Raw genomic sequence first — 13254 nt, 5'->3', positions numbered from 1 at the left:
GTGAATAATGTAGTAGGATGAATGAGGCTCCAAAGAAGCTTACACATGCATGATCTAAACTAGGTCAGGAACTATGATCAAACTGTGAGCCGTTTATAGGCTTCAAGTAATGTGACAACCAAGCCCAACTAGCTATTTCCATTATTAATTGTAGAACAGGAATGCAATGGCTGGGATTCAAAGAACTAGGGGCATCCATAGCTTTTGGCATGCCCAGTGGATTTCTTATTTAGTTTGGGCATTGTGTTGTTATATTGCAAGCTAGCCCCTGCGTTAGTAACTGTTCAAGCTTTAGTATCTATTACCTTGCCTTGATTGGTTGTTCCTATGTAGCATATCTAATCCTGCTTAAACTAGTTATCAGAAATAGAGAGGTCTATGTCTGGCCTTGTTCACTGCCGCTCTGAGTTGCTGCCTTGAAGGCCTGACCACCTATTGCCTTTTCACTTCATCAATAGTCATCTTTTTTCCCCTCAGACTGTTGCTATTTTGGGGTGGAATTCAATCACATACTGGCCAATTCAGCTTGCACAATTGTACTTGATTTGAAGGTCTTGTGCAAACCTGCTTACTCAAAAGATTGGGTTTTTTGCAGTAAGGAAAATAACAGGAAACTGCACTAGGAAATGTGAGATAACACTTCCTTTGAGGCAATGTTATCTAACTTCCCTGCAAACAAATAAAAACGGGTACTGATTAAAACAGCCAATTTTGCCTAACCTCCCTACAAACAAATCAGAATGAATACTATATAAACAGGTCAAAGTCTTTTATTTTCAGGTTAGAACAGTACGTAAGGCAGCCACAGGTTGCAAGGATCTATGGTTACATGAGAAGTTACATTAGCTAAGCACAAGCTAAAACACTGAACTAAAAAGTGATATGCCCCCTGCACATTCCTTTTAAAGAATGGGGTAGGCACAGCACTTAGCATGGCAAGCAAATGGGCAATCCTTGTGGGCTAAATAGGTGAGGTTGGAGACAGAGGTGGGGTGAATACCAGTTCAACATCAGGTTTACTCCCAGGTGTAACAGGGGAAGGCAGCTGTGGGGGACGTGTCTGGAAAAGAGGTAATGGGAGGCACTTCTGAAAGTTTGCCTAAGCCTCTATTGGGGGCAGATCTCCACACCCTCACCCAGGTGTAGGCAACCTAAGGCCCGGGGGCCAGATGCAGCCCAATCGCCTTCTCAGACAGTCCAAGAATCAGCGTGTTTTTATATGAGTAGAATGTGTGCTTTTATTTAAAATGAATCTTTGGGTTCAGGGGTGTACCCAGGATCAAAACTAGGGGGGGGGGAGGCAAGCCATGGTCGTTCAGGTTGTGACATTTCAGAACAGAAAAGGAGAATGAAACCAAAATGTTATTATATACAAGGAAAAACGGGAGGGGAAACAAAAATTAAAACACAACCACCAACACAGCAGAAAAGCAAGATAGGAAGAAGGGGGGTGGGGATGTAGATCTTTGCTTAGATGTCAAAATTAAATTAAAATGAAGCACCAGGGGGAATATAATATAGATCAGTGATGGGCAACCTTTTGAGCTTGGTGTGTCAAAATTCGCCAAAAAACTGAGCATAACTCGGGTGGTGTGTCACTTCGAGAAAAACACCATAATTTCACGATATTTATAGTTTCAATAACAAAAATGTATAATTGTAATATATAACTGTATTTAATAAACCAAAAACTAATTATTTAACTTATTATTTTTTAAAAAATATTTAAAAAGGGAAAAAATAAGGCAAAACCAGAGGTCTTTCCCAGTGGGACTCTGGGCTCAGGCCTTCCTCCAACGGGTTGGGCCTGTGCCTCCTCGTGGCCCTCTTCAGCCCACCTCTCCCCTCACTCCCACTCTTTGAGAGGAGGTTTAAAATGCATTGGGGTTGACCCCCTCTTCCCCTTGCATTGTTTTTTTGCGCCCACCACGGTCTCCTGCTTCAGTCTCCCAGATTTTTAACAGCTTCCCGGCTTTGTTCCACCCAGCCTTCTACCACAGTATTTTAATTATTATTATTATTTTAAGAAAGGGGGGAGGGAGGAAAGGCTCCCCTCTCAAAAACAGTGAGACAAGCAGGTTTCAATTTAAGGCAGGCCAACCAGCAGTCAAACAACAGTGACAAAAGTGGGAGTGGGGGGGGTGAGAAGTGGGGTAGGTGAGGATCATAAGGAGGAGATGAGTAAAGGGGGGATTTGATGTATAAAATGAAGGGGGGAGTATGTATTAAAGGTGGGAGATGGGGTGATAATAGTGATGTAGAAGTGTTAATATTGGGGAGAGGGGGAAAGGGTTTTTTTCTTTTAATGAAGTTAAAAAGTAAAAGTAATAATAATACTGCAATGGTAACAAAAAGTGTGGGAAGAAATTTTTTAAATGGTAAAAAGTATAGTTAAAGGTGAGATAAAAAGATGTTTCATGGTTAGGAAAAAACCAAAATCAACTTAAATTCCAATAGCAACTTTAAAATTAACAATGTGGGGAGACCTTCTCCCAATGAATTGCCAGTTCTGAATATGTGCACAGTTGCTTAAAAGTTGTAGGAATCAAAAAATAAAGGAGGCTGAAATACTAGCGTTCCCCTTAATAGCTCCAATACTCCCCCCCCCAGCAATGACCCAGAGGACAGGGCAACTGCTGGCAAGGAATTCCCGCAGGCAGGGAATCCCCCAGACTCAAGTAAACAAAAGAGGCAGTGGAGGAGACAGCGACCGGCCATGTGCTCCGTTCTCCAATGAAAGCAAGCAGCCAGCACACAATACTCTGTGGAGATAGGGCAAAGACTGCAGAGCGATAATAAAAATTAACATCCACACACCCACATACACTGAGCTACTCTCACAACAGCTACCAAGCCAATACTTAGCTATGAGAGGAGGAAGGTAATATCCAGGATCAAAACTGGGGGGGAGGGGAAGAGAGAGGGAAGGAAGGATGGAGGGAGGGAGGGAGGGAAGAGAAAGAAGGAAGGAAGGAAGGAAGAAGGAAGGAAAGAAAGAAGGGGTGTGAGAGAGAGAGAGAAGGGAGGGAGGAAGGGAGAGAGAAAAAGGAAGAAAGAAAGAGGGGGGAAGGAAGAATGGAAGGAAGGATGGAGCTCCCGTCCGCCCCCACCCCAGCTGAGGCTGCTTCTTCCCCCCCCCCCCCACGTTCCTGTCGCTGGCTGCAGCCGTGGAGAGGGCGGAAACAGCCCAATTTCCATAATCCGCAGCGACTTTCCCCCTTCAATTTTTGGAGGGGAAAAGTGTGGTTATGGTCTGTAAAATACAGTATTTATTTTTATTTTTTGCTTCTGGGGGGGCAGCTGCCCTCCCTGCCCCTCGCTGGGTACGCCCATGTCTGGGTTATTTGTGGGGCCTGTCTGGTGTTTTTACATGAGTAGAATGTGTGCTTTTATTTAAAATGCATCTCTGGGTTATTTGTGGGACATAGGAATTTGTTCACCCCCCCAAAAAAAAATAGTCCGGCCCACCACATGGTCTGAGGGATGGTGGACCGGCCCATTGCTGAAAAAGGTTGCTGACCCCTGCCCTAACCTGTTAGGACCCTCCCAGGGAAGGGACATCTTTTGGGATTTGGAATCTATTACCCCCACTCCACTGGGACACTCCCGGTTCCTCCCACTCTTCCTCCAGGTCTGACTCCCCCCCTCGAAGACACTTCCAGGTGACTCATGACACTTTTATTATGTTAAAACACACAGTGTTAAAAGCCCATGTTACTTCACACAGTGTTAAAAGCCCTTTGAATTGTTCTATAAGCTAACTATTTCTCAAACTTCCCCCTGGAATGTTAGTTCGAAATCTGGAACCCAATACATACAAGATTAATAAATATATTTATAAAATAGACCCATTAAGTTCAAGCTATGATACATATAAGAAGTAAGTTCTGATGATTACCGATTCATTAATATGGAGAACAAAACTATAATTATTTACTTCCCTAATGCATACCGTATCACTGTGGAAGATTTGTGTGCTTATGGTTAACAGACTGCTCACGAAGCCTTCATTGTGAGCTTTATCTTGCACTTACTTACATTTTCTATATTTATTCTGCCTGCTTTTGTTTGGTTTCAATGATTCACCCTGCTTTTATCTGCTAGTCCTTTCATCCTCTAACTGTGGTGGGAACTGCCAGATGCAAGATCCATTTGCAGAGGTAACAAGGGGATCTTTTCTCACAAGGCAAAAAGCTGTGGGGCCTCCAACCACATTGGGGCTTAAAGTGCCCTACACTCTTAAGTTCTGGGCTGTCTACACACCGTACATTTAAAGCACATTATTTTCCCCAAAGAATCCTGAGAGCTATAGTTTGTTAAGGGTGCTCAGAATTATAACTATATGAGGGGTAAACTCTTTGAGGGGGGGGGATGTGATTTAAATGTATATTGTGTATGACTGGATTGGATCCCCATGCTTTTTACTCTAACAAAACATCTGTTCAATTCAATTTTCCAATTGCACAAATGGTGTCTTTGGTCCTAAGAGCCTTTTCAAGTGGAACATACATGTTAGAACAAACCACGAGATGACAGTAATGCCTTGAAGCCAACAACAATTCAACTATCCACAAAAAAATGGAGAAAATGCAGAAACAACAGTGGATAATTTTGATTCCCCCTCCCCTCCTGTGGTTGAAGTTTTACATCAACCATGGCCATCTTCTGATGAAGGAAAAACATCACTAACCTGTTCAGGAACTTGTACCGGCGATGCAGGTAATAGATTTTTCTCCTGGAAGAACAGCAAAAATGAAGCCAGTCGAGAAGAAAACCCATCGTCAGTTACAGTATGAACTAGCAAGGAAGGAAAGGAGATTGAAGATAGAAGCCTGTAAGAGGTGGAGGAAGAAACTAAAGAGAGAGATTAACAGACAGAACCATCACAGAAACCCACAAAAGTGTCAGGTATGATGGAACTTGAGGAAACATGTTTTTGTTCCCCTTACTCTTCTTTCTTCCGTTTATGTTCATGCATGAAGAAAGGGGCCTTTTTTCCCTCTCAAAAGGATCCTGGAAACTGATGGCAGCTTTTTGGGAGGCAAATGCAAATATAAATAAATTTAACACAGTGATTTCAACATCAATAACTGAATGGTTAAAGACAGCATTTGATAAACCGCATGTGCTTCAAACTGGGGAACATACAGAACTTAATACTCAGGCTAGGCAAAACCTGGCACTGGGAAATTGCCATAACTTTACATGCAGCACATCTCTAGGTCTTGCTAGTGTTAGTGACAGTGATGCAGTTTTCCTCTAAGAGGTGACATGCATGTGGTACAGAAGCATTAGTTGTGTGTTTAGTAAGTGCTTTCCCCTTAGATAAAAGAGTGGGCAGACTTCAGGCTTGTGGGATCTACTTCAATTTTTACCAGAACCTCCAAGATACACCAAGTGGAGCATGGTTTAAAGGGCATATACTTAGATTTGATAAATATGAACCCAGGAATTAGTCTTCAGTACCAGAAGTAAACAGAGCTCATGGTCCTTCTACACAAAAAATCAATTCCTGGTTACTCTGAACTATCTTCATTTCAGCAGTTATAATTTAGAGCTGTATTTTTTTTTTGCTGCTCTTGGGAGTCAGAAATTCTTGCTGGTGATCTACCCTGGCCATACCAGTAGATCCAGTTCTACTGTCTGCCCACCCTGGGATTAGTCAAATGAAATATAAGTTAGTTTTTGCATTTCTTTTATCTTGTGTGAATGTGAAGCTATGTTGGCTAGAATGCACATTTGATCTGAAAATGGCTCTTTCCTGATACCCATCCTGCTTTAACAATATTGCACAGATAGTACACGAAGCAAAGATGTTGGGAGTTGCAATCCAACAGCATTGGGGGGGGGGGAGGCACAGGTTTCCCCTCACTGGTGTAGGGAGTGAAGTGCTTTTGCTTTTTGATAGTTCTGGTCTTTTGTCAATGAAAGGAAGCACTTACTCATAAAATATGTAATTCCCTACCATAATATGCATGGTATCCAAATGCAGAGATAATCAATTCTGGGGGTGAGAGCTGGGATCATAACCATTGGTCCTGCCGAAACTCCATATGACCACCAGCCCTTCCACATGGAATGTAGTTTCATAGGCTCTATGCAGAAGAGCCTAGCAATGTGCAGAAGCTGGGAGGAAGATAAATGAGAACACTCCCATATATCCACTCCATGCAATTGTTAACCCCACATTTGGTCATCTATACAAGGTGACTTTTATCTTTTTAAGAAGATTGGGCAAACTCATTACCCCATGGTAACTAATCAGAACCTCCATGTTCAGAACTGGTATACTTTCAAGTAGCAGAGTTGGTGGGGTGAGGGAGCAGTAGGGTATAGCCATTACTTTTGTATCCTTTTGATATCTCGCCCAGAATTATCTGGCTGGTCATTGTTGGAAACAGAATGCTGGATCCGATAGACTTTGGTTAAATCCAGCAAGGTGATTCTTATTTGCTTAATATGCATTAATGTATTTAATTTACAAAATGCAGCAGCACCAGTAATAAAGAAAATATATTGGCAGAGAAAGTTGATAATGGCTGCTTAAAGAGCCCTGGCTATGGGTGCCATGAGATGTTACCCAAAATTGAGTGCACACCACGCTTTCAATAATGAAACCCGTGACCAGAATAAGACCCTCAAAGCAAACAGAAAGCACCTGGGCATTTTTGTTTGGCGAACCCCTTGCAAGAGAAAAGATGCAGTGTGGCAGGACAGAGCTCATGGCCACAACTCATCCATATGAGGAGCCTTTGTGATGTCACAGGAGGGGCTCAAAATTTTCAATTTTCTTTGCACAGCCTGGAAAGTGGCAAACTGCACTCACCTGGACAAGCCGCATTGTGTTTACAGTATAATCATAGTACAGTTTGAGAAATTTTAGTTTTCATTTTGAGATTTAAAATATGGATTAAGAAGACTTCAGAAGAGTGTGCCTTATCTTGAAAAGTGAATCCACACTGAAATAGCTTTGATCTCTCCAACTTGTTAAGCTCTGGCGAGGAAGTTAATAGCTAAAAGAGCAGACTTTCATAACAGCTCTTGAAGGAGACATCAAGAGTTGCCTAGAATCTGAGAAAGCTGGTCACAGATTGTGATTGCTCAGCAAATTCTGAACTCGCATTTTTCTTTCAGTGTATACACTCTGCAAATTAAGGACACCAACATTTCATTCTACAGACTTACACTAATGTAAATCTATATAGGTTAAAGAAGAAAATAAAAAAATTCCTTCAGTAGCACCTTAAAGACCAACTAAGTCTTAGTTGGTCTTTAAGGTGCTACTGAAGGAATTTTTTTATTTTACTTCGGTTAAAGAAGAGTTAGGCTGTTTGAATATGTTAATTAGTATACGCCAAACAAACATTATTTTAAGTTTTTTTCTCTAAGCAATCTAATATAAAGCAGGTGTAAGATTTAAAAATACATTAAAATGCATGTTTATATATATTTAAAGTTCATATATAGCCAAATGTACCAAAATTTTCTTAAATGACATTTTGAAGTTAATTTGGCCATTAGTATTATACAATATTTTAGCTCTGTGGTTGTTGGTTTTTTTTTTGTAAAAGTCATGAAATGTATTTATCTTCTTCATTTTAAAACTTTTTCTTTGTAGTAGATGCTTAAGTATTAAAGTGATTTCCCCCCCTCTAGCAAGGCAGCATACATACTGGCAGGCTACTGGTGTTGGATATGCCAGATACGTTCAACAGGCATGCACTTTTCTGTGCTGCCGTACGTACCTGGATCGTCTCGACTTTCCATTGTTTTCAAAGATTGTTTTTCCATTTAAAAAACAGCAGGGCACGAGTAGGCAGGGGGCTCCAGCATTGAAGGGGTTAAAGGGCCTAAGGACAGAACACCCCCATGAAAATAGTGGCACTGCTATATACCACCTAAATTTAAAATTGAAACTGAATCAAAATTGTAGCCCATTAAGAAGAAAATAACAATCATATGCATTTCACTTTCACTGTTTACATTAGCTTTAAAAAACGGAATGGCAAGCCCAAAGATATAACTAGACCTACCTGAAAGGCATTCTTACATTCATAAGTTCTGCATATTTTCCCAGTACTTCCCAAGGGGCATGGAGCTTCACAAAGATGATATCACTGTTTGATAAAGATGACTGCAACAGAAAATGGGTTAAATGAAGACTTGGTCACAGAAATAATAAAGATCACTCACGCACGCAGAGGGGCACGCACGCACACACGCACACGCACACACACACACACTTCGAGTGTTCCTAAATTAAAATACATTCAGGTAGAGATAAGGACATAGGCTGCAATCACCTCACTTACCTGATCATAAGCCCCACCCCACTAAATTCAAGAGGACTTACTGCTGATTAGACATGACAGGAATGTATGATGTTATTCATACAAGAAAGTACACCACACAATATTTCAGGACATCACTCACAATAAGGCCAACAAATGAGGACTGCTTGACATGAATTGGGAGTATGGAAAAAGCCTGATAAAAGAGTAAAACAAAAATGTCGTGGAAAAAATGCATTTCTTGCAATTACTGTGCATAATACTTGAAAGTGGCACAGTGGCAATATGTGTTCATATGAGGGCTGTAATAAAATGGGTGGGACAGGGAAGCTGTGCTCAATGAAATGTTCTCACGATTCTTAGCCATGCTATTTGCTATTGCCGAGAGAATTGGTAGTGGACGCTGTGCACTGGAAGAGCACACAAAATCTGTACGTAAGACCTGAGGTTCAGTTCCTGGCAAGGATCTCAGATGCTGCCACCAGTCAGAGAAAATACCACAGATTTATGTGTTCTGCAGTCTCATATATTCAGTTGCTGTTGAAGTTGTTTGAATGTTTATAATGACAGGTACTTTGAAAATGGGGGGGGGGGCTATTGCTCCCTTTGCTAATAGGGAAATCACCTTTTTATTTTCCTGCGCATCTAAATGGAAGCCTTTCTTAATATGAGAAATTCTATGTCTGCATGACACTGAACGAGTTTATAAAAGTGACTGTATCACAGAAGACAATAAACAACAAGAGCTGCTCAATCTTCTGTTATCTATGCTTTGGTAAACTCTAAGTTAGATGACTGCAATGTGTTATACATAGGGCTGGCTCTGAAGATGGTTTGGAAACTTCAGCTGGTGCAGAATTCGAAGCATATTATGACGATCTGGGTCTGATTGCACTGGCTGCAAATTCTGGGCCTAATTGAAAGTGCTAGTTTTAACCTACAAAGCCTTAAACAGCTCAGGACCACAATATCTCAAAAGCCGCCTCTTTCTATATGAACCGACTCAGACTCTGTAATCATCATCTGAGGCCCTTCCTTGTGTGCCTCCTCTATGAGTAGTCTGGGGGGTGGGGTGGCAACATGAGAACGGGCGTTTTCTGTGGTGGTACCCTGTTTGTGGAATGCTCTCCCCAGAGAAGTTCGTCTGGCACCTTCATTACACATCTTTGGGTGTCAAGTAAATCGGGTCCTCCCTGCAAGAGAGGGCGTGTGTTGCGGTGGGTCCCAGCAGACCAGGTCTAGGGGTTGGGGCGGGGCAATTGGAGCAGCCACAACACCCTATCTGATGGGGTGCAATTGGGCTGAGGGCATGTCAATCAAAGGAGACAGATGGACCAGTATTTAAGCGCTGCACTCAACCAAAGAGACCCTCCTTCTCCGGTTGAATTGCATCGGAACACCCGCCCACCGCTCCCTAATTTAGGGCTTTCACTTGACCTTGCTATGCCATCATGTGTCGTCTGCCATTGGTGCAGGGGCATGGCAGGAATTTTCCCATCTTGGCTGATTGGCTGTTGCCATTTGGGTTTCGCCTGCCGCTTAGCAATTCGTCACAACTTGTAAGGTTGGCGGATAGGCTCTGGTTCATGCTGATAGGGTGGGATGATCCCTTACCACTCTCTATATATCCAGGCATTCCTCTTAAAGGAATCAATTGGACCGATGGTTGGTATTCCCTCAAGCGGGGTTGCCCTAATCCAGTGTTCTGGGCACATGTGGGGGAATCAGGGCCCGGCTGGCCCACGCCAGTCGGGTAACCCCGTACCAGGTGTGTACCTGGCTGCTGACTCCAGGTGCGCACTGAGTGAGTGCTACCCTAGGTAGCTAGTCGAACCAGAGCCTATGAAACCACTCACTTGATTTGTAATCAATAAAGTTGTGGCCTAAATTCTTCCAAAAACCAAACCAAAAATATGAGTCATGTCTGAATTTATTTCTAGGCCTGGGATAGAGGGTCTCCACACGCAAAAACGTTCCTCTTCAACCAGGCCTTTGGTTGATTAATATTCTACAGCCTTTTAAATGTGTTTGTGTTTGGTGTGTGTGTGTGTGTGTGTGTGTGTGTGTGTGTGTGTGTGTGATTGTTTTAACTATTTATTTTGTGTTGTTATCCTGTATTTTTATCATGTGAACTGCCTTGAGATCTTCTGATGAAGGGTGGTATATAAATCAAACAAACAATCAAACAAACATAGTATAGATTTGATGCAACTGTTTTCCTTATATGAATATGAAGACAAGTAAATGCAGTGCCCTCACAATGCAGGGGAGAAACAGCATTATTTCTTCAAGATGTGTAGAATAAGATCATCTCATTGTAACACTATGTTCTTGTTCACCACATACACTACGAAGGATCAAAGGATTCTAAAATCCAGCCAGCAACAATATCTTCAGCAGAAAGGAATCCAGATAAATATATTTTACAAGCTTGCTCAAGTTCCTTGCTGTCTTTAACATTTTAAAGGTCAAGCAGCTTAGAGGGAATAAAGAAAGTTACGAAGAACCTTTGTAACTTTCTTAAGAACTAACTATATATTTCTTCCTAAATGAATGTCTAATTCAAATGAAAGAAAATTGGGTGAAGTAACTAATGAGGTAAACAGCAGAAGGTGGGGAGGACCTTCCCAAACCTCCAGAACCCTTCCTCACCCCATAACACCAAATTTCAGAGTCTTTTCTCTGGATACCATCAGCAGGGGGAGCACAGGCAGTAGCTGATGTTGGCTTGCGTGGAACTACTCTCTCCATCCACTGACAGAGGCAAGGAAAGAGGACATCAGAAGCCATCCTTGCCTCCCCTGACACCAACACCAGACGTGTAGGAATGTAGCAGTAGGTACTATCTCTGGTTAACTCTTGCAAGAACACAGTTGTACTTTCTTTCAGATGCTGCATACACCTCAAGGTTCAATGTAATTGTTATTGCTGCCCGTCCCGCCCCAAAATACGCCCCCCGCCCCCGAACATGCGCCACGTCACTGGGGGCAGTGCGCTGGCTCTCCGCCCCCAGTGGTGGAGCATGAGGCTCTGCCGCTAAGCGTGACCTGCAACAAAATGCTGTAGTGTGGAGTGCACCTGTTCAGGCAGGCAGCCATGCCTTTCTCCATGGCACTCCCATCTGTAGAATTAATTCTAGACTTTAAAAAAAGTAAACTGTAGCTGCCAAGAAGAATTGCTGGCCCAAAACATTTCCCAGGAAATATGTTGACCAATTTGTATCTTGAAAGACCTATGGCACCCCTTTCGTCACAAACTGGATAAACACCTCACTGAATAAAACCACCATTACAGTATTTTATTATTATAACAGTTGCAGAGATGTAGGATGCTGATGGGACTGAAATGATGCTCATGTATTAGTTTCTGGAGTCTTCAGGAGATGCACATTGGTGAAATTAATTATCCACTTCACCTGCGATATTTCTGCAGTCTATGCAAGGCACACAGAAGAGAAACTATAATAAAGTCATTCTGCAACTACAATAAAGTCTAAGCAAATTTATATTGAAACTGAGATATTGCGTTGGGGTTTTTTTGTACCTGTAAGTTCTAGCTATTATTTACAGGTACAGGTGTTCTTTTTGTGTTTTCTTCTTCTTATTCTGTTAAACTAAAACCATGTATTTGTTTCCTCTAGTATTTTAGGCATTAGCTCTGCCAAAAGCAGAGTATTCCATAGGTAGAAATAGGTCACTGAGCACACTCCTTCATTCACGTTTGATTTATCGAGGCTACAAATAGGCAAGTGCTCTCAGCATATTCTGGGGATCATGATGGAGCACAGGTGAAAAGTAGGTAGCAGCCAAGTCACTTCAGTCTGGGTCGAGAGACAGGGTCCCGCACTCTGCATATAAGCTTACAAACGATCTTCAAAGATGAGAGTCTATTACTTATAACCAGAAGTGTACCTAGGCTCATTTGCACCCTTGGCAAGGAGCAGTATAGGCGTGGAGAGGCCCGATTTTTGCACCCCCCTGGGCTTGCGCCCGTGGAAGAAGCCAACCTCGCTAATCCCTATGTGCTTAAACAACTCCCCACATCACACAAGAAAGAACCACATTCTTCTCACCACTGCAACAATTAGATTATTGCACTCTTCAAAAGTCTGCTTTTCAGATTAAAAAAATAAAAATCAAACCACATAAAATTTCAACTCTGCGCCAGTTACAACTGCAGTGCTCACAATAGATTTATGAACTTCAGATAGGAATTCCCCCGCTGTTCCTTATAAGACTAAAACAAATTGTACCGAGGGAAGGTTTTTTTAATCAAAAGTATATTTCATCATACTTTCCCTTAGCATAACAAAAATAAAAAGTTTTGTCACACTCAAATGACACTCCCACTTAATCAGCAGTTAAATTATGCAGTCAAGAAGAGGAAAATAGTCTTGGCTTGCTTCTAAGACTTGAAAATATTCAGGCTTAGAAAACAACTTGTCAGGGGATTGTTGCGGCTACTCTCGAGTAAAGACGCTGCAGTCCGCTGTGTCTTTAAGAGCTTTATTGTACATAGTATTTACAGTGCAGAGATATCAGAAAACATGACTGCCTAGTCCGATTCAGAATCCGGCAATGGCTTCCACTGCGTCTTGGACCAGCATAAAAGCCTGGGCACCCCAAAGTGCCCCCCCCAGCCCTGTGTGTGGGCGTGTGCCTCAATTTGGGCACCAGAAGGGGCTGCGTTCCTTCTCCTGTCCTTTGGCTGGAGCGTTGCAGAGGCTCCGGCACCTCGCTGCACTGTCCTTCCTCCTCTGACCAGCTGGGCCGGTGCCTTGGCTCTGACACTTCTGAGAGCCCCCTCTCCACTCCTCTCCATTCCTCATTCCCTCCTCCTGACCCGCTGCTAGCGCTGTCACTTGGCGAAGTGCTGGTCAAGATGACTGGGGGAGGGTCCCTGTACGGAATCCCCCTGACACAACTGTTGGGGTGTGGGGTGATCACTTGCTAATAAGAATGAC

The 13254-nt window shown here is 42.5% G+C and overlaps 1 protein-coding gene across 4 annotated transcripts in view; it reads right to left on the bottom strand.

Moving 5' to 3' along the window:
- ANO4 (anoctamin 4) overlaps positions 1–13254 on the bottom strand; it is a 125469-nt gene that overhangs the window by 52918 nt on the left and 59297 nt on the right. For 3 of the 4 annotated variants that reach the window (XM_088651973.1, XM_088651974.1, XM_088651976.1), the window contains 3 exons: positions 8034–8134; positions 7746–7850; positions 4691–4735 (listed from right to left, as the gene is read on the bottom strand). In XM_088651973.1, coding sequence (XP_088508099.1) covers positions 4691–4735; positions 7746–7850; positions 8034–8134 — 251 coding nt within the window. The remainder of the gene's footprint in view (positions 1–4690; positions 4736–7745; positions 7851–8033; positions 8135–13254) is intronic. The other variant, XM_088651975.1, reaches the window with a different exon arrangement.

The sequence above is a fragment of the Zootoca vivipara genome, chromosome 9 (genome assembly GCF_965207765.1).
Source record: "Zootoca vivipara chromosome 9, rZooViv2.hap1.1, whole genome shotgun sequence".
Classification (NCBI taxonomy): Eukaryota; Metazoa; Chordata; class Lepidosauria; order Squamata; family Lacertidae; genus Zootoca; species Zootoca vivipara.
This window is presented reverse-complemented; position numbering and strand designations above follow the sequence as displayed.